This window comes from Gobius niger, assembly GCF_951799975.1.
Source record: "Gobius niger genome assembly, chromosome: 6".
NCBI classification, from domain to species: domain Eukaryota; kingdom Metazoa; phylum Chordata; class Actinopteri; order Gobiiformes; family Gobiidae; genus Gobius; species Gobius niger.
Window position 1 is genome coordinate 28,728,888 of NC_136857.1, and position 27,716 is coordinate 28,756,603.

General features: G+C 42.3%; 1 protein-coding gene and 1 long non-coding RNA gene across 2 annotated transcripts; one reads left to right on the forward strand and one right to left on the reverse strand.

The window, feature by feature from the left end:
* Window positions 1–3,253: 3,253 nt before the first annotated feature.
* On the forward strand, window positions 3,254–26,230 carry LOC306964169 (dnaJ homolog subfamily C member 5-like). The gene is made up of 5 exons (XM_079558111.1): window positions 3,254–3,454; window positions 22,415–22,561; window positions 23,552–23,765; window positions 24,165–24,336; window positions 25,985–26,230. The coding sequence occupies exons 2-5, from the start codon at window positions 22,455–22,457 to the stop codon at window positions 26,077–26,079; spliced, it is 588 nt and encodes a 195-aa protein (XP_079414237.1). The 5' UTR covers window positions 3,254–3,454; window positions 22,415–22,454; the 3' UTR covers window positions 26,080–26,230.
* A 431-nt stretch (window positions 26,231–26,661) lies between these two features.
* Window positions 26,662–27,495, reverse strand: LOC306964187. Its single transcript, XR_013792958.1, has 2 exons — window positions 26,846–27,495; window positions 26,662–26,812 (listed from the first exon to the last, which is right to left on the reverse strand). It is a non-coding gene; the product is annotated as an uncharacterized lncRNA (long non-coding RNA).
* Window positions 27,496–27,716: the final 221 nt, after the last annotated feature.

Here is a 27,716-nt window from a genome sequence, read left to right on the forward strand (position 1 = left end):
ACTCCCATCGGCCCTGGGTCTCTTAGCCTGCCCGTCCATGCTCGTCACCACCTGCTGCCAATGTTTATTTGGACTTTATGTTTGACTGGATACTTCATCTGCCTGTCCTTTAACCTTGTCTAGGAAGCCTGGGTGAATGTTAGCCTGGTAAATCACACCCACTTCTTTTCTGCACAAAAGAAGGTGGGTCTGGACATACACGGTAAACAAGTGGCTGATTGGCGAACCAATCACGACCGTCATTAGGGCTGCTCGATTATTGAAAAAATAATAATCCCGATTATTTTAGTCATAATTGAAATCACGATTATTCAAACAATTATTTGTTGCCTTAAAAAAATGCATCTTTATTTTATTTTATTTCTTAATCAAAAAACAATGCTGAATATTCTGTTTTCTGAACAGTCATATAAGTACAAATGATTTGAAGTATGCCTTGAATGAGGAGAGGTCTCTGTTTCACACCTGCCCCCTGCTGGCCAGCCCTCACACCTGCGCGGCCTGATGACATCATCACACAGTGCTGTTTGTTTTTATGTCAGGCAAAAGCATGAGCCATAGCACGTGAAATGCGAAGCGAAAATAATGTAATAATACGTTTGCTTTCCTTCGTGAAATCGCTTCGGATGGACAAGTGGGAGGGCATCCTTAATAATCGTTTTTTCTATAATAAGTTAACTAATCATGGATGAAGGAGTCAAGGATTTTGCCTCTGCATTCCCGCTTTATTCAGGTCATATTTTGTGAATTAGACCACAGCTGTCGTCACGTCCGCTAATTGCTGATTGGTTTCACTGACAATCTGTGCACGTTAGTTAAACTGCTCCAATTGCTCCGTTACCAGACTAACGTCCCTGCGTGGAATGGACAGGGAATAGTATGGCAGAGCCAGGCAAGGTGATTGTAGACTGTGTGTGAGTGGTTGTTGGTGGTCGGACGGGCTCATGGTGCAGATTGCTGCCTCTTTCTGTCTACCCCTGGGGCAGCTTACATCAGAGTATGGTGTGAATGAATAATGCACAAAATTATAAAGCGACTTTGAGCGTCTGGACAAGCGTTATATAAAACCAATGCATTATTATTATTATTATTATTATTATTATTATTATTATTATTATTATTATTATTATTATTATTATTATTATTATTATCTCAGCATTGAGCTGGTTCGTTCACCGGGGCCAACCAGGTCCCTCAGGTTCGGCTCAGGTCTTCAGACAAGGACTCTTCGAAGTATGCGGGCAGTCCCCAACAGCACCGTCTTTCGTATTTCTTTGGCGCTGATTCTGCAAGGGAGTTTATCCAGGTGCTCTTGGAGAACTTTCTTGGCAGTTCCTAAAGCTCAGAACACTATTATTTGAGTTTTGGTGTTCAACATGCTCTTGATTTCAATGTCCAGATCTCAATACTTTGTGATTGTCTCCGCGTCTTTCTTCAACATGTCATCTGGGATAGCCACATCAATCAAATTGCACATTTTGTCATTCTTGTCATGTCAGGCCGATTTGCCGTGATAGTACGGTCTGTTGGGATGGTCATCATGTCCCACATAAGAACACACTCACCACTGTCAACTACTTTTTCAGTTTTGTGTTTGTACCACCTCTCACTTGTCCCCGCACCCATTCTTTGGCATAGTGCCCAATGGAGGTAGGTTCCAACCTGGTTGTGTCTGTCCAGATACTCTTATGGAGCCAAAATTGACAGATGGTCTCTTCTGCCTCTCCACACATGCGACATGTGCTGCTGACCTGCAATGCCCATCACGTTCTTCAGGTGGTATCGGGTGTTTATTGATTGACTGCGGAATTCTTCCGCAGTCAATTATTGGTTTTCATGTTCTTTATTATTATTCCTCTTCCATCTTTTTCCCGATTTTCTAGAGCTTTCAGCACCTTCATGCTTTGTGCAATTTATGCAAGTTATGCATCAAAATGTTCCGCATGTTGAAGAGAAGGGTGCTATTACTTTTGGGACTTCTGCAACTTACGGTTTTTCTGCAATCGGCCAAAATGTCGGAGATTTTTCCCATTGACTTATAATGGGGCTGCCGCAAATCCATGCTTTTCTGCACCTTTTTCTGCATTTTATGCAATTTCTGCACTTTGTGCATGTTCAGCTTCTGCAACTTGTGGGTTTTGAGAAAAAATTGGCCTTCTGCAGTTTTCCAGTTTTTTTATACGAGAGTTTGAAATTTTTGCATTGGTGTGTATGTGGACCTATCGCATTAGTGTGTATGTGCGAATCCAGCCAATGGGGAGACTCCAGGCCTTTCAGCCATTTGTGCAGCTTCTGCCAATCAAGCACTGAGACCATTTCAACAGTTTGACCAGTTTATGGGATTTAAAAGTTTATGCAATATTAACCACTTCATGCATTTTAAACCGTTTATGCAACTTAAGAGTTTATGCCATTTAGGATTTATGAATTTTAAAGAGTTTATGCAATTTACATAATTTATACAAATTAACCCATTCATGCATTTTACCACTTTATGCAGTTTATACCGTTTATGCAACATGACATTTTATGCATTTTACCAGTTTATGCGAAATAGATTATGCAAATTAACCACTTTATGGAATTTAAACAGTTTATGCATTTTAAAGCACTATAATGCAATTTAATAGGGATTTTCGCATATAACCAATTCATGCAATTTGAACATTTTATGCATTTTTACCAGTTTATGCAAATTAGCTTATGCAAATTAAGCAATTTCTGCATTCGCTTCCCGCAATTCCGCAGTCAATCGCAATGGCGCAGCCATTGCATTTCTAGTTATTATTATTATTATTATTATTATTATTATTACAACAACAACAACAACAACAATAATAATAATAATAATATTAATACTACTACTACTACTACTACTAATAATACTAATAATAATAATAATAATAATAATAATAATAATAATAATAATTAGAAGGGAACAAATCGCACAGTGATTGATACAGCAGCTTCAGTATGGAGTTGCAAGGATGTGCCAATAGTTGAATTTAATGGATAGCTAGTATAGTTTTACCATAGACTAACCATACTTTGTAAGTACCTAAGTTGACCTGGGCCAACAACTTGGGTGCCTTGCCGAAGGGCAACGCCAAAGCTTTATTTTACATTTTTATTTTTCATACATATTTATATTACCCTTACGCAACGAGGAAATGATATACTGTAAATTATTTATTAATTTGTATTTTATTTTTACCGAATTCACTTCCGGGTTGACGCTGCGGATCAGGCAGGCACGGATCAGGCAGGATCGCAGCTCGGCTGAGGATTGACAGCAGACAGTAGCCCGCTTCTCTGTGCAGCAGCGGACAGCCCTCATTCAGCGCACTCTCCCCGCTCCTTGTCACGGTGTCACGGCTCTTATCTGGGATGCGATCACTATAAAAGCCGCGCGATTCAGAGAAACCATACCACGCTGCCCGGGGACTGAATAAAGGTAAGAATCGCCCTTAGCTTCACTGCCCTTGGATTAGTTAGCGAAACCTCAGGCTGCTGCGGCGGCTAGGCTAACAACATGGATGCTCCTGTGTGTGCGCTTTGATGCGGTGACTTGAGATTATCCGCTTTAACTACGCTTTGATTCCTTCGCAAACCGGTGTATTCTGGTTTTCTGGCACGAAGCATTTTGTTTATTACAGGGGGGAAAGGCGGCCAGACGGCGAGCTGACCCCCGGAGTTATATATCGATCGCTGGCATTTCATTCAACGGACTGATTTGTTGAGCCTTGAGTAAAACTGGACCACGAGCTACGACATAAATCCGGATTTACAGTCTCGTCTCCTACAGGGAGCAAATGGGTTGACGCGGGGTTTTTCTTGGGAAACGGGTGCAATTTCGCTTTCGTTTTGATCCATCAGCGTAATTCATGGTGTAATTTCCAAACATTCCCATTGGATTGCTCTAGGGCTGAACAATATTGAAGTAACTTGCGATATGGCTGTGCGATATAACGTTATTATTGCGATATTTCACCAAACCATTTCAACACGATATGTTCCTTTCTAAAGCAACACAAATCGAGAGCCACTTAAAAAGAAGACTTAAAAAAAGACAAGATCAGGATCAAAACAAGGCTAAAACTGAACTGAATTTGACACGTTTAAGTAAAACTGAACTTGAACTGCTATTTATTTATTTATTTGTTTTTGTTTGAAAAAAAATGGGCCGATCTCAGTCAGATGAAGGCTTTAGTGATGTCGCGATACATTGTGGCTTCCCGCGATACGGATATCGCAGGACACAAAATATTGCGATACGATATTTTTTACAATATGTTGTGCAGTCCTAGATTGCCCTGTTTTGGCACACATTTCTGCTACTTGTTTGCCTCTGGAATAGATATTGTGGCGCTGGTGAGGGATTTTTCTGTCCCATGTGAAGTCTAAAAGGAGTGTCAGGTGGGATTACAGGCGGCTCGGTGTGCGGGTGCGCAATGTACATGTTAGGCACACATGGAGTCCTTCTGGCCCAAATGGTTAAAAATGGAAAACGTAAGCTCATAGTTATACCTAAGGGCTTTTGCATTATGTAGTGCAGGCGGAGACAAATGTTTAATTTATTGTCGAGGCATAAAAGTATGAATTGTGTACAATTGTGCTGTACATGGCATTGGATGGTAAGATGAGCTCAGATATTATTATAACACCGGAACACGGCACATTTTCTCCAGCTTCTTGAAAAAAGTGTCAACACGGCGACGTAAATGAGGATGAAAATGAAATGAGTGACGACAAAGCGACGAAAGAGCAACATGAGCGCGTAGGAGAAGCAACAATAGCACAACAAACAACCACCTAAAGAGTGATGAGAAAGTGACAAAAGAGCGACAAGAAACGTGATGGAAACGCAAGTGACAAAAATGTGGTGAAAAACTGATCAAAACACGACAAAAAAAAGCATTAAAAAAGCAACGAAAGAAACAAAATCATGACAAAATAACTGCGAAAGCGCCCCAAAAAATAAACAATAAAAAAGAAGCTGTCCAGTCAAGAAGCTTTTAGATTTGGTTACAGCTGAACTAGTAAATGCTTGACCTCTTAACCCCCACCTGAACTGAAATCAACAAGAAAGCCACGAAAGAGCGACAAAAGTGCAATGAAAAAGTTGGGATCAGTGTTGTCTGTCTTTTCTTAATGAGGCATGTGAGTTCCAGTAGATGAGCTTTGAGATTTGGGTAAAGCAGAACTGGAGGAAAGGCGCTCGGTTAAAGCGGGGGTTAGGATGCCATTTTCTAATATTTAAACTTAAACGGGGATTGGCTGGCTTTTTAACTGTGGAGAAAACTTACAATGTTTTGCAACTTGAAATCATAACTAGCGACTGCAACTTTTTTTGTTAGGTTTGGGGTTAGGGTAAGGTGCTCTGGAAAGAGTGGGAACCATAGTCTGGGTTAATGGACCTCAGAACTGAAGAACTGTAGGTACGTGTTCTTCAGTTCAGAGGTCCGTGAACTCGACATTGTGTGCCTGTATCTACTTCAAAGTTTGCATAAAGGATTGTTTCATGTGAGTTAGGTCACTAGTGTGAGAAAGCAAGTGACATTATAATAGCTGTGTTCACTCTGGCACTGTAAAGAGGGATTTGTGTACATTTTCTAGGATTGGTTTGTTGGACGGTGTTTAAAGGGTCTGTGACTCGTGTTGGAACCAAGGAAGATAGATCGACTCTAGCAGAGATAGGGATGGGTACCGTTCGTTTTTTTTCGATACCAAGTACTTTAACGATACCTGCTTTTCGGTTCCGGTGCCTTAACGGTACTTTTTTCGATACCAATGTTATTTTAATTCAATAAAAATGACGTGTATAAAAAAGTATAGTTCAGGAAAAAATCCTAAAACGGCACAGTAGAAGCTACACAGGAGCAGCAGCGTCGCCTGTGACTTCGTGTTTTGAGCACAATTTCCACTTAAGCAGTAATAAAGAGAAAGAAAGGACGTTATTACCTCTTAAGCTGCAGAGACAGGACAGATCCACATCAGGACATGGTTTTCTTTCAGCTAAACTTTTCTAAACACACTGCGCTGTTCGACGAAGCGAAAGCAACTTCACACTCAAAGATCCTTGCATGGTGTGAGCGCTCACTCTGCCACTAACAATTTACCAAAACTGGACCAACAATGTCTAATACAGAGTGAGCGCTCGCTTTCAACAAACCATCTTGGATATTCCTGTCGCTGCAGCTGCTGTAAAGTTGTAAACAAGAGCACGTAAGCTCAGCCTCCGTGGGTCTGTCGCTAAAGGTAAACACGTCTTGTCACTGCTCTTTTTTGCTTTTCAATTTGACTAAAAGCTCAAGTTTCTTATTCAGTCCTGGTTTAGTCCTGGTTTATAACTGGTTTTGTTTAGCTCTGGGTTTTACAACCGGTGTAGTCCACGTCCTGTCTCAGTCCTGACGCAGACCGCGGCTCTGTCATCTCTATTACAAAAGTTTAGCAAGTTTTGCTTCGCTATAAGTTACATCTATAAAATATATCTTTGCTTCGCTCCATTTGCGCTGAAGCGGGTCAGTATCTGCGCACATGTTCATGTAGCTTTTTAGAGACTCACTGCGGGTCACATATTGACGTCTGGAGAGAAAAAGAACCGAAAGTTGGCACCGAAAGAATTAAAATTTTTCGATACCGCCCCCGACCGGAGCTTTTCGGTCGGTTCCAAGTAGGAACCGTTTAACGGTGTCCATCCCTAAGCAGAGATGATCTAATGATCTCTTGTATCAGCTGTAGAAGGGTGGGTCATATTGAGCAAACTGAACTCTACTCAATAACGATAGCCATGTGATATTTTTAGGTTCACCATGTTCATTTTGTTATCAGATGGGGATGGGACAATGATGAAATAATGGGTCTTGATTTTCTTATTGTGATAATATCATTAATCGCAATTATTTTGGCTATTTGCCTATGGATTAAAAATTTCACTGAAGCTGCAGAAATGACAGAAATCAGGGGAATGGGGTAATAAATATTCCTCTTCATTCATTCATTGGTTCTTCTATAAATGTCATATTGAGTGAGACCTCAAGTATGTTTAAGCAAATTCAACTCATCAAAACACTTCTCTTTTACAGTAAGTTATAAGTATAGAATGAAAAACAGCTGATCTTTTCATAGCCACAATCAAGAGAGAGTTATGTTGTTTGTTTAATAATGCTGCCCTTTATGAACGCAGAAGAACCACAGAACAGTAAAACTTCAAGGCTTAGGTCCCGTCAGCAGTAAGTTGGTTTTATTTCAGAAAAAACAATACAGTAGATCCATGAGGTGCTGCCAGCTAGCATCAAATGAAATGACTTTGCTGCCTGGTAAAGATGACAAACTTTGAGACTGTCTGTCTCAGGGAGGATAAAGTGTGGAGTTTTTCGGATCCGCCTCGTTCACCTCGCCATAACAGCAGGGGGCAGCGTTTCTCACTCATTCAGACAAAAGCTTGCAGTGATGAGGAGCGGGGCCCCCTTGTGGTGTAACACCATGATTCACAGACAGCCTATCCAATTATTTTGTTCCAAGTGAGGATCGGGCTGATATTTGGGTATTTTGCAATATCGGCCGATATCTCCAGAATTGAAAGTGGTAGAGACATCCCGTTTTTTCAGCCCACCCACAACTTCCCGAGGCCTCAGTGGAGCAGAAAAACATCGCGCTGACAATCGGTCACCAGTTTATGACACTTTTTTACTATATTCCATGTTGTAGACTTTTGCGCATAATTTTGAACCAGAAGCGATAGAGACTTACCCTTTTTTGTTTTGGAACTTGCTGATTTTGCTGAATGTCCTGAATAAATTAGCCCAATGCCCCTCATACAACGCCCCCGTGCTGTCACCGTTCAACACTGACACGTTTAGAAGCTTCAAACACAGGATTTGGCCAAAAATTTCAACGGGGCATATCGGCATCAAAATCCCCCAAAATCGGTATCGGATCGTCCTTAGAAAAAAACACATTGGTCGACCTCTATTAAATATCTATACATTTCTATGATTGAGACCTTTACTATGATAATACTATAATAATAACTATACTATAATAATAGTGTATAATTAACTATAGGCTATTTGAGAGATAAAAACAATTACATTAAATGAAATGACTTAAATATCGGCTATCGGCCGTGCCAACCCCCTTCATTTTGTTATCGGTCCCCAAAAATCCATATCGGTTGGGCCCTAGTTCAAAGTATCGATGCCTCTCTACCTGTGGGTCTTCCTTAAACGCCGCACAGTGACGCAGGGTTTTATCAGCCGTTATCCTGAGGCGTGTCGTCGGTAATTTGGGCCTGCTGCCAAATGATCCGCAGTTGCTGACGAAGATGGTGACCAACTCTTATTGAACCCAATGAGCTCACTCGGTCAGCCGGGCTCTTTCTTTCTTACTGTAAAAGTGAACATTGGATGAGATCCAGCTCACCATCAGTGACTCACACTAAAGCCAGTCACAGCAAATCAGGTTAGACGGCAGCTCTGGAAACAACACGAGTTAGTTACTTACTGCATTATTCTTTATCCAGTCTGTTTTGCACATTTTTGAGTTCTGCGTTTGTGCGAGCGGGGCTGGGTAAGAGGCGAGGGAGAGACCCAAGGGGGACAGAAGGGAGACGGAGGTGGTCTTTGTGAATGATTGAAATCCGTCGCATCCGTCCGTAATTGTTCAGACAGTAATGATCCGCAGTGAAGAGCTCTCGGTCTTTTGACAGCTCGGAGTCTCCATGACACTCCAAAGTCTAAAATTACCCCACAGCTGGGACTCCTATGGCTCTCCGCGGTTTGCTTTTGATATTCCAACAGGAGCATGCGTCGCCGCGTATTTGCTTTATGGCAATGTTGCAGAGGCTTTCTCTTCATCGTTCGTGTCCTGAAGTATGTACCAATAATAAAAAATGAACAAAGTGGGCTGTGTGAGATTTGCCTCTTTGCATCTTTCGCCGACACCTCCACAGATACTTTAGCAAATGCTCAAATATGGGCGTATGTCCCTCCAAACAAAGATGCAGTGTCATGTGTGAGTAGTATCGACTACTAATGATAATAGATGTGGTCAACTCTCAGGCATAAAAACGACAGTAAACCTTTGTTCTAAAAATGCTTATCCTAAAATAGCACACAAGCTGCAATAAACATAAAATATAATGTACAGACGATAAATATTGTCCCAAAAATGTATTATTTATCTGTAATTTATTGAACGATAAGTCGATATAGTCATTATTGTGACAGCCCTACACACAATTGTGGAGTGAAATGAAGTTTGTACATGATTTTCAACTTTTTTTTATAAATAAAAAACTAAAAATTGAGGTTTACAAAAGTATCTATTGCCCTGAGTTAATACTTTATGGAACTGCCTTTTGCTGCAATTACAGCTGCAAGTCTGTTGGAGTCCTTCACATCTTGAGACTGGATTTTTTTTTACCCTTTCTTCTTTGCAAACAGCTCAGGCTCAATTAGATTAGATAGAGCGCTTGTGAACCACAGTTTTCAGGTCTTTCCACAGATTCTCAATTGGATTTAGGTCTGGACTTTGACTTGACCTTTTCTTTTCAACCATTCCATTGTTGCCCTGGCTTTATGTTTAGGGTCGTTGTCTTGCTGGAAGGTGAACCTCCGCCCCAGTTTCAAGTCTCCTGCAGACTCCCAACTGGTTTTCGTTCAAGATTGTCCTGTATTTGGCCCCATCCATCTTCCCATCAACTCGAACCATCTTCCCTGTCCCTGCTGAAGAAAAGCAGCCCAGAGCATGATGCTCCCACCACCATGTTTGACAGTGGGGATAGTTCCAGGGTGATGTGCAGCGCTACTTAAACATAGCGTTTTGCATTTAGGCCAAAAAGTTCCATTTTGGTCTCATCTGAACAAAGCACCTTCCTCCACATGTGGCTTCAGCAAACAGCAAACGGGACTTGTTATGGTTTTCTTTGCAACATATCTTCTTCTTGCCACTCTTCCATAAAGGCCAGATTTGTGCAGTGTATGACTAATAGTTGTTCTGTGGACAGTTTATTTTGCCACTTACCCCACTTAAATAAATAAAAATGTAAAAATTTAAAAATAAAATTAAGAAAAGTTTAAAATCATGTAGAAATTTAATTTCACTTCACGATTATGTGTCACTTAGTGTGCGTCTTTGATGTAAAATTGTATGTAAATATATTTATGTTTGTGTACCATAGTGTGGCAAAATATCAGAGTTAAGGGGGGCAGATACTTATTCAGTCCACTGTATGAGTAGTAGACCGTAGTATTACTTTAGCAGTTATGATGACGAACTTGTGAAATGGCAACACAGTCTTATTTGTTCATAGCTCTTCTGCTATTGCGAAATGATGTCAGGGCGTGGAAAGGCCCAGGACACGGTGGTGGGACTATGTCTCCGAGCTGGCCTGGTGTCGCCTTGGGGTCCCCCCAGAACAGCTGGAGGAGGTGTGTGTGGATCGGGAAGTTTGGGCATCTCTGCTGAGACTGCCGCCCCTGCGACCCGGCCTCGGATAAAGCCGAAGAAAAATGGATGGATGTCAGGGCGTTACAGTCGACCTGCAGACTTTGATTCTGTTTAATCACTTCCTTATTGGTCAAACAAGCAACTGATACAAACACTTTTTCTTCCTGTATTGGTTGCTCTCCTTAACCAGCGCAGATAGCACGTTGTGTTTAGGTCTCCTATGTTCTCTTTGTTGCCTTGATGAAACTTTGGGAAACATTGTGGCCTTAATGTGTAACTCGTTCTGTTGTTCTGTGATTGTTGTGGTTATAGTTGAAGCTGACTTTTGTATGCATTTGAATGCACTGTCATATACTGTTATTGTAGGAACCACAGCATGGCAAGTCCAAGACAAATTTCTCTATGGGACAATAAAGTTGATGTTATCTTAAATAAAACCTGGATCTGGACGCAGTGATTTTGAAAGAGGAACAGTTGACCAACAGTCTCTATGGGTCATGAGTGGTGTTTTTCTTATGCTGTAACAGTCGTGTGACTGAGAGTCACATGGAGATCACACTTTTTCACCTTCACTTTCTAGTTACCCTGAACTCACACTCCAGTTCTATGGGCCTGAACCTGACGGGCACTCTCCCTTAGCCTTGGTATCTTTGTTGTATAACTTAAAACAGGCCAGACCTTCCCAAAGAGGTCTTTAGTTTCACATTTTTGGGGGATTTTGTAAATCTCTTATGTTCTATACACATACACATACACATACACATACACATACACATACACATACACATACACATACACATACACATACACATACACATACACATACACATCTCAAATGCTCTGTACAGTCGTTTCTGATTTCGAATTGGACTTTGACCTCACCTGAATGTGGTCGATGGATTGACAACAACTGAAAACATCTGGATCGTTAATAACATAACTTGTTAAGTTTGTTAACTAATGCTCACGGCTATAGGAAAAATACATTGAGCAGGCTAACGGACTCTGAAAAGTCTCCCGGACTAGCCGTCTGGGTAACGGCCCGCCTACGTTAGGATCGAACGCGACTTCTTTTTATTTCTATGACCCGCTGGGACACTGAAAGGTCAAATATGCACTAACATCACCTTTTATCACACACAGGTTTACATGATGAACCGTGAATTAATCGTGCCAATGTGAGCAGCTTGAACTTATTTCTTTTTTCATCCCTTTTTACAATCTTGTAATAATCCAGTCCAGTTGCATTGGCAGTGGTCGTCAGGGTAATGTAGATGCGTTCAGCGTTAGCATGTGTCCTCCACTGCACTGTTAGCTGATTGGACATTAGCTAATGAATTGCAGGGCCTGTTTTCTGCCTGTGTGCCAGGAGGCTAATTTAGCGGCGCTGTGAGGTTTGAAAATGATGCTGCCCTCAGGCGCCACATCCTTTACAGTTTGTTAAATGTGGAGCAAACCAGTCCCGCTGCATTATACATTTGCGACTTCTGAAACCAGCGTGTACACAGAGCCAGGGGAGTGTGATGTAATGAATGGCCCTTGTGGAGCTTATGAAGGAATATGAATGATCAGTGTCTGGGGCTGTGTTTCACGTGGAAGCTGCCGTGCAGAATGTGCTGCATAAATGTTCTGTTACTTTCCCTCATAGACTTTATGTTCTGTTTAAAGATCAAAAAAATGGAGTTTATCGGGTGGTAGTTCATGAATAGAGCAAGGGTTAAAGTTCTGTCATGGAGACGGAAAACTTTAAGAATATGTCTATATGTCTGTCACCTAGAACTGTCGTAATGTCGCGAGAGCGCATTCAAGATGACACTTCTCCGATGAAACAGGGGGGGGCTTGGGCACCCTGGGCTAAAATCATTTATCTTCGAAGCTCAAGTAGGGCTGGGTGATGAGGCCACAGAAATGTCTTTTTTCTTTCTTTTTTTTTTAACTCAGTTTGAGCGACTTTATACAATTTTTTGGGGGAAATAAACTAAAGAAGGTCTTCTGATCTTTCATATGAAGAAAAGGGCTCAGAGTCCTGCTAATTAATATTTAGATAATATGGCCTATATTATAATTAGGCCCATTAAACATAGTTATTTCTGTTTTAAATATTCCTTGTCTGCTCTCAAAAGTAAAACTTTTCTTAATAAACCATGGAGTTTTCAAAATCGTTTTGTTTACTCATCCTATTGCCTTGGGCTCTGCTGTGATTGACAACCGTCTCCATGGAGAGTCCAGGGGGAAGGGGCGGAGTTAAATGGTGCTGTATCAACCATGTTTCCCCTCTGAGTGGGAGAAGAGCAGAGGATCAGACCAGGGAAACTTTGTTTTAGCCAAAGAAAACTCCATCACGCGCAGTGTCCTTGCCTGTGCTATTGAGCGTAGGGCCCCTCCACGCTGTGAAGGTCTTCCCTCACGCTGCGATTTTCTGTTGTTTTGTTATAAAACTAAGAATTTTAGAAGCCACGGTGACGTACGAGCCGCTCTGCGACACAAACAGTGTAAACTCACCGATAGTTGATCAAGGCGCAACAACGCTCTCCTCCAGAGTTATATCAGCGGCAGTAGGGCTGCTCGATTATAGAAGAAATAATGATTACGATTATTTATTTTTTTGTAATAATTGAAATCACGATTATATGTTGCCTCTATAAACAATCTTTATTTTTTTATTAAAAACAAAAACTAATATTTTCTTTGGACAATTAAAAAAGCTCAGCTTCTAATAAATATGCTCACCTTTCTAAACTAACCCTCTGAGATCCCTGCCTCACCTAACCCCTGCTGGCCAGCCCCCACACCTGCCCCAGCAAACTAAGTGCACGGCCTGATGATGTCATCACGCAGCTCTGTTTGTTTAAGTCAGACCAAAGAATGTGCCAACATAAAGCACATAAAGGGAACAGAAACAATCATCACAGCAGCATGAAATAATGAGTTTGCTTTGAGCAGCGTTTGTGAGATCTGCTCCTGAAGAAGAGTTTTAGACTTTTCTGCAACAACCAGCCCTGAGCAAACGATATAGAGGCTTCTAAACTTCGGTTTAGGTGAGCAAAAGGTGAGCAAAAGGTGAGCAAAAGGTGAGCACCTATGAGTGGCGTTATCTCAAGAGCTACGTGTAAAAAATATTCTTATAAGATTATGATATTATTTTTTCCGTTTACAAATCGCCTACAAAAGTTCTATCACCCATCGCTGGTTGTTCAGTGGATCAGACCCGTTCACACAATCAGCGCAGGGCAGACTTTCTGTGCGTTGCAAGTACAATTTGGATAGAGACTTTAGAATTCAGATCTAATGCATTAACTGCACAGCTCTTCCAGTGTCTCAATCAGACTCTGCGACTGCCTTCCACAAGTCACGACTCGGCGCGACTGAGAAGTGTTGCAAAATCGGGCATAACATGTAGTTTGTGCTGAGCTTTAGTTACATCTTCTCAAGTACATGAATTAGTCTGGAATATTTGTCCTTCTTAAAATAGTTTTATTTCACAGCTCTTTAACTTTTACTTAAGTAATACTCTTTTGTAGTATCACCTTGAGTTGAAAAGTAACTCTTCCTACTTCAAAGCTACCCTCTGCCATACTTCTGGAATGTATTTTTGTCCGTAGGTGTCAGTAGTGAGCGTTTGAAACTCAAAGTAATATGAATGAAGATGAGAGCATGTGGCCCTCACAGCGCTGTGGAGGCTAGTGCTGAATTGGCAGCACGACACAAGTGTGACTCCTCTGATAAGAGAACTGATGAGCTCCAGCCTTAACTGGGCATGGCCAATGGGCGCTGGCTGCTCTGCTTTATGACCACGACACTGGGGGCCGCCATTGCTGTAGTACCTCCATATCACCGCTAGTGCCCCATTAAAAAGCATTGGAGTTTAGACACCTTAAAAACAACTTTAACGCCGGGTTTAAATTTTTTCAACACTAGACTAGGCTAGATATTCCTCCTGTGATAACGCTGGGTTAGTCACAATTTATCAAACCAGGCTGGTTTTCGTAAAAAGAATTTTAGAAATCTCATATTTAATGAGGCTCGGACTGTTAGCATAGCCATGAATTCCCCCACGACCATGGTCATTATGGTAAACGGGGAGGAGTGAGCAGAAGACGTCCATTATTTTTACAGTCTATGGGCGCGGCAGATGTGCCGTTACGATACCTGTTTCAGCATCCATCCCTTGCAGCTGCTGTTTGCCTGATTACAAAAGCACAATAATATAAATCAGACTGAAGCGCTCAAACAGAGCTCAGTACTCTGGTAGTATTTTAAGAAGTGGTATTTTACTCTCCAGTAATTCTGGTCAGTAAAAAACATCTGTCTTACATGAGGAACTATTTTGTCTTTCCACCTTCAATCACACTCTTTCCAGTTGCAATTTTCATCTGAAACTTGACAAACCAAAACATTAAAGAACCAAGCCGTACCAAAACCACACCTTTGGGAAATTTCAATGCTAATTACGAACATTCAGATGGCATTTCCAATTCGATGGCTGTAGTTTTCGAGCCCCGGCAGCGTCTGAGCGCCTGCCTCCTCCCGTACATGTGCGCGGCAGCTTTGTTTACTGTGTGTTGACGCTTCAGTTTGGATCGTCGGACTGGAACGGCCAGATTCACTGTGCAACCTGAGCTCAACCAACAAATGCAGCGTCCCCAGTAAACACGCTCCGTTTGTTTAGTCTGTCTGCGCGAGAGGAGGCTGCGAGAACACGAGCGTGAGGCGAGGTGCGATGATGGAGCGGCGATGACGAAGGTGCGGAGAAAGAAGGGAAGTGCGATGGAAAAGTGTTGGATTATAATGACATGGGTGTAATATGGGAAAGGATGATGAGGTGAAAGCTGATGAAAGTGTTGTGAAAGATGTTCTCACCCTGACACCCCGGTATTTCCACAAAAATAGGCGGCTTTTCGAGGTGAAAAGGTGTTCTGGCAGTGCTGAGTTCTATGTAGATTATGCTATGGTTTTATTTCTCAAACAATCCCAAGTTGTAGGCCAATGTTTCCCAACTGCTTTGAGCCACGGCACATATTTTACATAAGAAGAATCACAAGGAACATTACCATACAAAAACATTTGAAATAGACTGCGCATCGCCATGTTTTAAGCTTCCAGGGCTTGATAAGGCTGGTATTTGTTGTTCTGTGGATTTATGAACATCAAGACCTTTAGAGATGGTTCTGTAACCTTTTCCAGCTTTATACAAATCAATAATTCGTGGGTCTTCAGAGAGCTCTTTTGAGTGAGGCAGGGTGCACATAAGACAATTATTCTTAACCAGTGTGTGTTTTTCAGTGCCCAGGGCAGCTTTAAGCCACACCTCAGTGACTGACTCTAAATGTCTGCATAAACGTGTCTAATTAGCTCTTGGAGGAGCCTTAGCCAGGAGGTGTACCCACTTATTCCTCGCTGTCCTGTGAATGTTATGGCCAATACATTATGAATGAAATCATGTGCTTATTTGGTGTTAGTTTAAACTTTAAGCCATGATTAACGTGCATCATATGTTTAGGCCTCACTCGTACCGTATCTTGTGCATGTTCTGTCTTCGTGAAAGGCAGAACAGGTCATCACGGCCCACAGAACCAAGCTAATGTCAGGCCAGTAGCTTTGTTGCATAAAATCTTTCTATCCTTTAATGCAGTGGTTCTCAACCTTTTGGACCGGTGACCCCCGCCCTGTTGGGTCATACTGTGGGAAATGGGGACATTAGCCGATATGATTCTTAATTAACTAAAGAGAAAAAAGACATTGATAAATAACAAACAACAACGATGCTCTGTTAAAATATAGCACAGACTTACTTCATCTACATCGGGGCGACAGGGGGGAGAGCGGGTCGTGTCATGATCAGAAGGTTGGGGGTTTGAATCCCAGCTCCTGAAGGTGTACACTGTCGTTGTGTCCTTGGGCAAGACACTTCACCCTCCTCGCCTCCAGTGTCTATGTACACTGGTGTATGAATGAGAGAATGAATGGTTCCTTACTGTAAAGGCTTGATGAAGCTAGAAAAGCACCACATAAGTTGAGACCTCGCAACCCTCCAAATTTTTATTTATTTTTATTTATGGTTTATTTGGTAGGGACAGTGCAAGTTAATGAACAAGCCACACCGGATTGTAGCCTTGGGCTAATTTCCATCCGTCGTCCCCCATGCGCAGTCTCAAACACACTCTCATACATCCTGGTAGGGTTGGGCGATGTCCCCTTAATTGGTCGTTGACGATGTTTACAGTGAACCATCGTGATAGACGATGATATCGTCCATTTCTCATTATAAGCATTTTTAGAGACATTTACATAGCCTATATAGAAGCTGCATATTATTTATGTTAGGAAAAATGTGAGATTGCAGGATAAATGGATCTAAACTAAACATGATCTGAACACAGTCATGGAGCACGACTTTTGCAACAGAAATGTGTTAAAACTCGTGCGTAAAGTCTGAGAGGAGAACGACGTATTCAGAGCGTGAACTCCTCAATACCAAGGCTCTTATCACACTAATACAAATGTAAATCAGAGCTTATTATTTGCATTTGCTCAATGTTAACGTAATGTTTAAGAAACAGTGGGTGAGCGGGACAATATTTACAAGTTTGCTTCGTAGCTTACGTTTTTGAAGCCGCTCCACGCGCCGCCGGTCCGTGTGCTCGTAACCTCGTAACTCCTGCACCGCCTCTTTCTCTCCTCTCTCGGTCCTTCGTGAAGATATCTAAACCCATGTGCACTCAGCTAGCTAGTTTAGTTTTTGTACAAAGCAAAGCGAGACCACGCAGTGTTAAAGTGAGAGACCCGCGCGTCAAATAGAGCAGCGCAGCGTCTTTACTTTGATATTACGACATTACATCATGTCTTCTATTCGTGATTTAATTTAATCCATGCAAAGTTTGAAGGTTTACAAGGCCCACAGAAGATCAGTGCCTGTTTCTGACAGGAGGGGGCGTGGCATCATGATGGTGGCTCTCCATCGTGATGTTGCTCATTCATCACGATGGACGATGACATCGGCACAACCCTACATCCTGGCCTATTGTACATGTTTTTAGTGGTAGGGGAAACCGGAGTACCCGGAGGAAACCTACGCAGACACGGGGAGAACATGCAAACTCCACACAGAAAGGCCCCGTCCTTGGTGGGAATCGAACCCGGACCTTCTAGCTGTGAAGCTCAAGCACTAACCACTGTGCTACCGTGCTGCCCGTCTTTCTTGCCGGCCCTACAGGGGTCCCAACCCCCAGGTTGAGAACCACTGCTTTAATGGACGTGGGAAACGGACAGTTGATGTATATGAGAAGAGCAGCCTCGATGGAGATGTAAGACGCAGGTAAAATGATGACTGCTTGTGAGCTCTGAAGTGGGTGATCGAGCTAAACCTTTCACCGCGCTGTTTTACAAAAAGCAGTTTGTGTTTGTTAACTCTCTCAGTTTACACTCACCATGAGGACCCGTTACAACAGCAAGCGGCAATCAAGGGACCCTTCAAAAAGGTTTTTTGCTCATGTACTTTTACTAGACTTGTGAACTAAATTGCAAATTGAATCACAATCGCAGCACTTTCCACATTCAGAGAGAGACATTCCCGTCTCTCTGCAGGGCTGGATAAATGACATCAGTGTTTTGGCTGCAGCGCTCGGGCAGATGTTGATTAGAGAAAGCAGGGCACAGCTGCAAAAGTGTACGGGTTTAAATTTGTCTCTGTTCACGGCTTCAAAACAGAGCTGAAAATCCACTCCTCGCCACAACACTGGCCGCTAGAAGTCAGTGAGCTCATGAGCTTTGGGCGAATTAAGACTCAACTGGCTTTCAGCTTAATCTGAAACACACTGACATGGACAGTTTTATAAGTAACTCACTTTTCTTGAATGATAAGCAACAAACCCTTAGGGGAACATGATCTGAAATGTGCACAAGCATCTGACAAATGGATATTTAAGTATGAAGATGGAGTGGACATGTGTCTCTAATGGAGTTGTTGAGCTGAACAATGGCGTAGGTCTGATTTCCACATGTCTAGTTTGTGTACAGACGGCAGCTGGCTCTGGTTCAGTCAATAACACAGACTAATGGAGCTGCGCTTTCCCCGAGCAGCAAACCACGACTGTTTAAACTTACGAGAGCGCAGGGATAGGCGATGAAGACACACTCCAACTGCAGGTTTCATTATGTAACTGTTCGGTGACACTTTGTTGTGCAAAATATTGGAACACGTACAGTTTTCTTTGAGGCTTGAGTTCACACTTCACTGTGATTGGTTAAATCTGCCTCTCACTCAATCATAGGCAGGCTCTGTAACCGAGCGTGAGACCTTCCATTTCTGAGAGACTTCCTGTTTCTCGCATCGGAAAGACTTCAGTTGGGTCTTTGAGCAACGTCCTAGGCCTCAGGGGGTCTGGGAAACGTCACGGTGAAATTACGGTCACAACTTTCTACACTGTGATCGTATGTCATAGATTTTATGTTGCAGATTTTTGCTTAAAATTTCAGAACCATGATTACCCAAGACTTACCGTTTTTTTGTTTTGAAATCTGCAGATTTTAGTCTTTCAAAGGAGCACCTTTGAAGCATCAATCACAGGATTATTGATGAGACAAAAATCGGTGGTGTGTTAGTTACTGTGTTAAACAAAACACTGGATCGTCCAAGCTCGTCACAGAGTCATACATTTCCCTGTAAATGTACATATAGCCAACCCCTGCAAAAGGATAATCAATGTTTCTATTCAATATTGACATAAGACAATAGTTTTCCCAACAATAGACTGCATCCCCCAACAAACTCAAAGGTTGGCAGTTCCATAAGTAGTGTTGTGCTAAGATCAGATCTCTTACCTTGGTCCTTTTCACCCATACATTGCATTGGCTCCCCGTGTGTTTCAGGATCGATTTTAAAGTTCTTTTAATGGTTTTTAAATGTCTTAATGGTCTTGGTCCTTCTTATCTTTAAGAACTGCTTTTACCTTACGAACCCTCACGGCCCCTTCGCTCCTCCGGCAGGGGTCTCCTAGTTATTCCTAAAGTCAACAAAAAGACTCACGGTGAGGCGTCTTTCCAATTACAGCCCTCGCCTCTGGAACGACCTGAGGAGGAGCTCAGGGCTGCAGAGAACGTTCATGTTTTTAAGAGCAGGCTCAAGACCCACCTTTTTAGCATAGCTTTTAACTGACTAATCTATTTATTTAATCCTAATATATAAAATATATATATGGGAGGTTGTCCCAAGCGTATTGTTTTAATTGTTGTAATCTTAAAGCACTTCGTGATACCTTTCGGTATGAAAAGCGCTTTATAAATAAAGTTTGATTGATTGAGTGATTGATAAGAAATGTTCATATTTCTTTGGTTTTCTATCATCCAGGGACTGCAGGAGTAAATTAGCATCCATGCTATGACCTGGCACCAGGTTTCTTTCCTAGCATGGTCTTGGTTAATGTACCGTTATGCTCTGTCTGTGTTCAAAGAAATGCACACCGTACCGTACCATTCTATGCTATACCATAGCTCTAAACCAGGGGGGCCTAAAGCGCGGCCCTCAGACTTGAGAGTTGGCACACATCACTGGAGATTGTACATTTTACTGCAATTTTAGTAATTCTAGAAAATTATAGCCTCAATAATATCTAACATTTTAATGTGAGAAGGAGCTGCATGAAGCTCCGAAGCCTAGATAAAGATTTCAGCGTGAAAACCTCTTCTAAATGCTCCCAATCGAATCTTTCGCTGCATCGACTGCTGGTCTGTGGTCATGACATATACTGTACCTCAATATGCGGCCCCCAAACCTTTCAGGCCACGAGCCCCAACATCACTCATGGAGACAAGAGATTTTGTTTCCGCAGGATTTACTGCTTAAATAATGGCATTATTTTCTGTTGCCCGTGAACCATTTAAGATAACTTTTTCAAATTGATAAATCACGAAGCGTGAGATATTTCACCTCACCTCTCACCCAAAATTTGGAGCAATTTCTGGCAGCAAGCATCATTTTTTTGTGTGCTAAAAATAGACAAGCAGACCATATGCTACAGTCACCTCCTCTCGAGTCGACGCTGCCTGGAAATTCTGATTTCCCTGAACGTCCAATCAGATTCCAAAGCCACCCAACAAACCTTTCTCTGATTGGTTAGCAGAGCTGACACTTCCTGGTCGTCGTTATTAATCCGCGTTGTGAACATTGCGCTGTGTTCTTAGTTAAACATGTGGTGCTGGGATCTTGGCTGTGATTGGTTAATCCGGTCGAGCGAGCGGTGGTGGGCGTGTGCGGGACCATCTGCCACTCGGGCCTCTCGGGACATAAACATGGCCTGGATGACTTTACCTACAGTGCGCTGGAAATGTACCCTCATTATGTTTGACCGAAAAAGATCCTAATGTCTTTCAAACAGTAAAGAAAGGACTGAACATTTAATTACAGTGTGTTGTCTGTGAATGTGAGGGTAAAGGCTGAACCGGGCTCTAAACGTGGCTCTAAAACTATAGGATGCAATGACTGGACAAACGTGAAAGAAAAAGAAAACATTAATAAAATTGATAAAACAAAGATTGCTTTAACTCGTCTCATTAGGCTAATTATTGGAGAGCTTCTGATCCAGTCTGTTGTTTACTGGTGAATGCCTCCACCCCTCCCTAATACTTATTATTTCAATACTTTTTGTTCAGTGGCAGCTGGTGATGTAAACTCTAAGGTTCTGGATGTAAACAGGCAGAACCGCGGAGTAAACAGTAAATTAAACACAGTAGCAATGGAGCCTTTGAAACTCCACAAACTCAGCAGAACCTTTCACACTTCATCCAGTCACCAGGGAAAAGTCCCGTTGCAAAGACTAGTCCAAAAAAAAAAAAAGAATATCCGTATAACCCAGCGGTCTTTTGTTAGTTTCTCTCAGTGTTTTGAGGAGCCGCGTGCGAGTGAATGTGACCAATGAGGAGCCTCTGTGTGACTTCAGTGTTCTCTGCTTCCTTTTGAGACTGATCTCAAACTAGTCCCAAGGTGTGTGTTTGTGCTGGGACCATGTGCGCCTGTCATGTTTGGGTGTGGCTAATAAAAACTTTTTCTGCTGTTTGTGGCAAAAATCGTGATCAGATGCGTAATAAACAATGATTGTACGTGATTAATTATGAACAAAATAAACTCTAAATGACTTATAGAATTTTTTTTTTTTTTCAAAAAAATGACTGGAGGGGCTTTAATACCAGCTGTCCCTATATTTTTAATGGATATTATGTATGTTGCTTTTTTACATTTTGATTATAAATATTAATTTGACTTAAAGGAATAGGCCACCGTTTTTACATACTAAGATATGTTCTTACCTAACCTTAGCCGAGTTAAGTTATCCCCGTCTGGTCTTTGTCCGTGCGCTCTGTCAATCGGAGCACATACGCAGCCTCTCCCACATGTCATATAGCTCCAAAAAAGCTCACGATAGAAGCTACCAAGCTCTTCCACGTGTTCATTTAAATAAAGTTACGTGAAGTGTTTTCATGCGAAGTATATTTACACAGAAATGTAACATGTCGATTTTATAAGCAGATAAAAAGGGGGACAATATTGTGAGGCGTAATGATACGAGGAGCACAACTTTTTTGGTTTCTTTTTAAAAGACACTAGGTTGAAACAAAGAAAAGCTGTTCAATTACCTTACGCGTTTCGACGGACAAGGAACTACTTCCGTCTTCGTCCGACGGCTCTGACGAAGACGGAAGTAGTTCCTGTGCAACATATTTGTATATTATAACTCAAACCCCCATTATCGACGTCGGAAGCAACACACACTGTGGAAAAAGTCACCACCAAAAACTGGGCACACACTTTGATGACAGCCCGTCAGCTGACCTCACTCTGTGGCCACATAATGTTGAAACCTCAGGTCATGCACATCCAGGAGGAGACTGTTTACTCCGCCAGGCTGTGTGTCGTGACTTTGGGATCGCTTTTATTGAACCGTGTGTTTCCTCTGTCTGTGTTGTCCAGGTGAGACAGTGCGAGCGAGCAGGCGCAGTGTGACACAGCCATGGAGCCGCACAGACAGAGGACCCTCTCCACTTCAGGAGAGTCACTGTACGTTGTGCTGGGAGTCGAGAAGAGCGCAACGCCTGAAGACATCAAGAAGTGCTACCGGTAAGATCTCCATGTGAAGGGCCAGTTTAGGATTTGTATAATATCGTCAGTATCACAATATCGGGTGACACGATATCCATATTCCCAAATCACTGAGGTCTTCCATCTGATTAGATGTACACATTTTTAAATCTGGGTACCTTAACGATACCCAGTTTACAATACCAATACCTGAACAATACTAAAATATTTCTCATCTAGAACCAGAAAACGGAACAATAATTTTTCTTCCCATTTATTTCACATTTCTTTGTTTCATTTATTTGAGCTGATACAACCAAGTCACTTTAACCTCTTAACCCCCGCCTTAACTGAGCACATTGTCTCCAATTCAGCTTTACCCAAATTTACAAAACTCATCTTAAACGGATCATTTTCCCCGTGTTGTTGCCACTTTTTAGATTTTTTTTACATTGCTTTTTAAATTGTTTGCACCTCTCTTGCCTCTGCAAAAGAGGAGTGCAGTTTAGAATGATCACCACTAGAGGGAGACTTTGAGCTGCCTAAGAACCACCGACAATGAGGGGAAGGGAATCTTATTTGCGCTTTTCATATGACACAAGTCGCACCCAAAGTGCTTCACACATGATCACACTATGCTGATGGTGGTAAAGCTACATTTGTAGCCACAGTTTCCCCTTGGGTAGACTGACAGAAGCGAGGCTGCTCACATCTGCGCCAACTGTCCCTCTGACCACCACCAACCGATCACACATAGGCATTGGGTGAAGTGTCTTGCCCAAGGACACAACGACAGTCTGCACCTGCAGGAGCCGGGATTCCAACCCCCGACCTTCCGCTCATGAGACAACCCGCTCTACCATCAGCGCCACTGTCGCCCCCATGAGGCTAATCATTACTGTGATGTAAATGTACATTTGTAATCGAAATGTTACAATAATTTATTTAAGGTACATCCGAAATATCAGTCGCATAGATCGGCATGGAGGATATGATCACATGTACATCTTTGTTTTTCTTTATATGCAGAAAGTTAGCGTTGAAGTTCCACCCAGACAAAAACCCCGACAACCCCGACGCAGCGGACAAGTTCAAAGAGATCAACAACGCTCACTCCATCCTGTCGGACGCCACCAAGAAGAACATCTACGACAAATACGGCTCGCTGGGGCTGTACGTAGCCGAGCAGTTCGGAGAGGAGAACGTCAACACCTACTTTGTCCTGTCCAGCTGGTGGGCCAAGGTAACCTGTTCTTAACCAGACAAATGAGTGAATAGGTGAATGCTGCAGTGACTTACTGAGTGCGTTCTATGTAATAATGATAATTTCTTAATTTGGAGGTCAGTAAATTAGCATTATTCAACTTTCATGTCTTAACAGTTTTTACTTTTATTTATTGTTATGATTTATGCAGAGGTGGTTCATTTACTGCAGGATCAAAGTTAGAGTTTTTGTAAATGAATGTAATAGATGTAGAGGGCAACGCGTCTTGCTCAGGGCCAAGTTCAGTTCAGTTTATATATAAATCATTGACATTGATAAGTATGTGCTCTGTAGAGTCTGTTCCCGTGCTGTAATTGATAGAGCAGACCCACACAGATGCCATAATGACGCTCCGTGTCTCACGTGTGTGTCCTCCAGGGCCTGTTCCTGTTCTGCTGCCTGGCCACGGGCTGCTACTGCTGCTGCTGCCTGTGCTGCTGCTGTAACTGCTGCTGTGGGAAGTGCAAACCGCGGCCGCCCATGGACCAGGAGCCCGAGTTCTACGTGTCCCCGGAGGACCTGGAGGCACAGATGGCAGCAGACGAGAGAGGTCAGTAAAGGAGGACATGGCGCCAAGTCGGGCCACTGTTCATCTCTGAAGGCATCCGTCTCGCCTCCCCAGCCCTGTGCTCAGCGGTCAGTCACCAGATGTTCATGTTTGGTCATCTTTCTTTCGAGTGCTTGTCCCAAACGGCCCTCGCAAAGCACTGTCGGCTCCATGATGATGATATGTTTGGGGCTCTGTGAGACCAGAGGGTATCTGGCCTCATGGTTGTGCTGACAATGACTGGGGGAATCTCAGCTGTTGATCTGGAGAAGCAAGATATTCAACACAAACCACAATTATGCGCAACTTTAAAGGTTAAAAGTAGGGCTGGGCAATATGGCAAAAATGTTCAGGTGCAATGTGTATCTGTATATCGACCTAAAGTCTCACTCAAAGCTTGACGAGACCAACCAGAAGAAGCAATAAGTGTGAAAAAGTGTCTGCATTAGTTCCAGAACTAACTGCAGTAAGTTACAATAAGACAATGCCAAATGGCATATTGTCGTGAAGTGTCTACATTTCAAATCCCGGCTTCTGCTGATTCACAAAGCATGATGTTGTTGTGTCTTTGGGCAAGAAAGAAACATTTTTCATTAACTGACAAATTGACTAAACCCAAAACTGGCTTCCACATTTTTAAAGCCCATAATCTAACATTGCATCGGTTCTGAGCCGTTCAGTTCTAAGTGTGTTTATCTGGCCGAGCTGAAGCTGTAAACCACGCTGTAAATCGACACTGAAAGTTATGCCTACAGCCGCCAGTAGGAGGAGCTCCATTCAAAGTCTTCTCCAGCTCTAGCGCCTGTATTTCATTGTTACAAGTTAATGAGATTATTTCAAGTTGTACAATGTAAAATATCAATGCTGACTGAGGCACCAAGAACATGTGTTTGTTTTTACTTTACTATTTAGTTTTTACTATCTTTCATACCGGGACAGTAAACCGGGATGAGGGTTTTTTTCTTGCTTACGCACATCTGCTAATGCTTCACTGAAGAAGTCAGACTGCAGATGGCGCTGTCGTCCTACCTCCACCGGAAGGAAAACAGCGACAAAACTTAAAGCAGTACTAAGTAACTTGTTTACCTTAGTAAATCCTTTCCGTAGTCCCTCTGGAGGTAGTACAAGTGTTAATTGGATGATTGGGGGGGTCTTTCATCTCCCCCTGGTGTCTCTGGTCAGAAAACAACAATTGCAACTTCACAGCCTACGGGTTGGAGCCAATACACACGAATAGAATCATAAATAAGAAGCTAGCGGGCAAAGCTAACAGCAGGCTAGCGCCACTTAAACAGCCAAGTCTGAGTGAAAGAAAAAGATCTCCATTGTGTAATTGGATGTACAATATCCCTCTCTCCCTTTGTCTTTTCTGTCAACATAGTATTTACTCTCACGGACAATTAATGAGTAAAAAAACGTAGCATGTTACGACTCCTGCAGTGGCACTTGTGGCTTCTAGGGGCATGAATTACTTAGTACTGCTTTAAATCTGTTGATATTACACTGCAGGAAGTGAATTTCCAAATATGAACATTAGAAGACCAATTGAACCTTATTTCTAATGAATTTACTGTGTTTTATGATAAAGACAGACACGTATTAGGGGGATAAAAACGACTTTTGAAAGGGAAATTCTGTTTGTCTTTTCCAGACGGTGAGCCTATTGTGATGCAGCCGTCCTCAGCCACAGAAACCACTCAGCTCACCTCGGACGCGCACCAAAGCTACAGGACCGACGCCTACTAGAGCCCCCTACAGCCACATGGGAGAGCGCTACTGAAGGGAGGAAGCCCGACGAGCCCGTGATCTCATCTTCAACAGCCTGTCTGAATTTAATTTGAAGCCACACACGCCAACCAGCAATCACACGCACGCACACATGGGTCGAAAGAGGAGAAAGAAAAGTGTATTTCGATACTTGTCCAAGTGTAAAAATGTGTTCTTTGAGTCCCAAGACCAAAAATGGCTTCTAGTAATGCATCACAAGCTCCAAACTAGTGTTTTTTAAGCAGTTTTTTTAAGCAGTTAATTTTTTTTTTTGTCAGTAAAAACAACTAGTGACATTTGAAACGGGATGAAAAAAATACTCAGAATCCAAACCAATGGGAAAGTAATGCAATAGAAAGGCTGGTATCGCACACCCCTAATCAGAAATACTCACTTCCATATTGATTTATATGACAGTAGCATTCTAATCATTTATGTTTAACTCTTCAGCCTGTAAACGATCAAATACAAGCCATGGACTTTCTAAGCTTTTAACACACAGCTTTTAGTTGATTGTGATCGAATTGAAGTTACTGTTTGAATAGTCGCAGTCGGTAAATCGCAAAACCTGCAAGTGAAGTTCTTCTCTCCCTGGGGTCTCATTGTAGAAGTTGCTAACTGTGTAGCTTAGACATATTTCAGTCATCTTTCAAACATGAACGCTCTTGGATGTGTTTAAAATGTGCACTGTGACCAATGGGCGACGAAAGAGCTTCTCTTAAGTCCTTATGGCCGGGGAGCTGACGCTTTTTAAAATAGATTCCAATGGAGTCTTTACACATCTCAAACTTCCCAAATGCAATTTCAATACTTTTCCAAATAAAACATTCTCCCAAGTCCACACAGCTCCTTTTGGTGCTTGAAATGGCATCGATCCGTTAACTTCTTGTTGGCAATAGCCGTGCTGCTAATTTTCCTTTTCATAAACGCGCAACTCCCCACTGTTGCCAGCAGAGGGCCTGTAATCCATGCGTTCTCTGTGAAAATGAAAGCACAGGTGCAAATATTGAGCACAAGTATTTATACAATCCAGATTTGATTTCTATAGAAGCCTGTGAACAGACTGTTTCCCTGTATCCCAACTATCCGCAGAGCGCCTGAATGCAGCGCGAGGCTCTGTGTGTTTCCCATGTGGAGGCAGGAATGGGGTCAGGCATCTGCATGTACTGTACATAAGACCTGGCTCACCACACAGACTGAACGCCCCGCGTTTTAATGACCAAAGCTCGCGGTTCAACAGGTGTCAGTGGACTTCTCACTCATCCAGCTCAGGATAGATTAGATCGGCTGAGATTCCAAAGGCTGGCAGCGAGCCAAAAACAAGGAAGAAACGCATGATTTAGTTGATAAAAATAACACTATGAAAAAACATGTCATGCAAAATTGTTTATTACAGTTTTTATCCGTGCCATAATGTTCCCTCATTCCCTGGATTAATATTTTGCTTTGGTTGTTTCTTCTTTTACAACGTAAGATCCGTATTTCTTTATTTTTTTTATTTTTAGCTTCATAATCCATCAGTGAACTCGGATCTCAAAGTGTGTTCATCATGTCGCCAATCGATTTACCAGCATGCCATTAACCTGAAAGTAAAAGCTTGTTTTCACTTTTCCTCC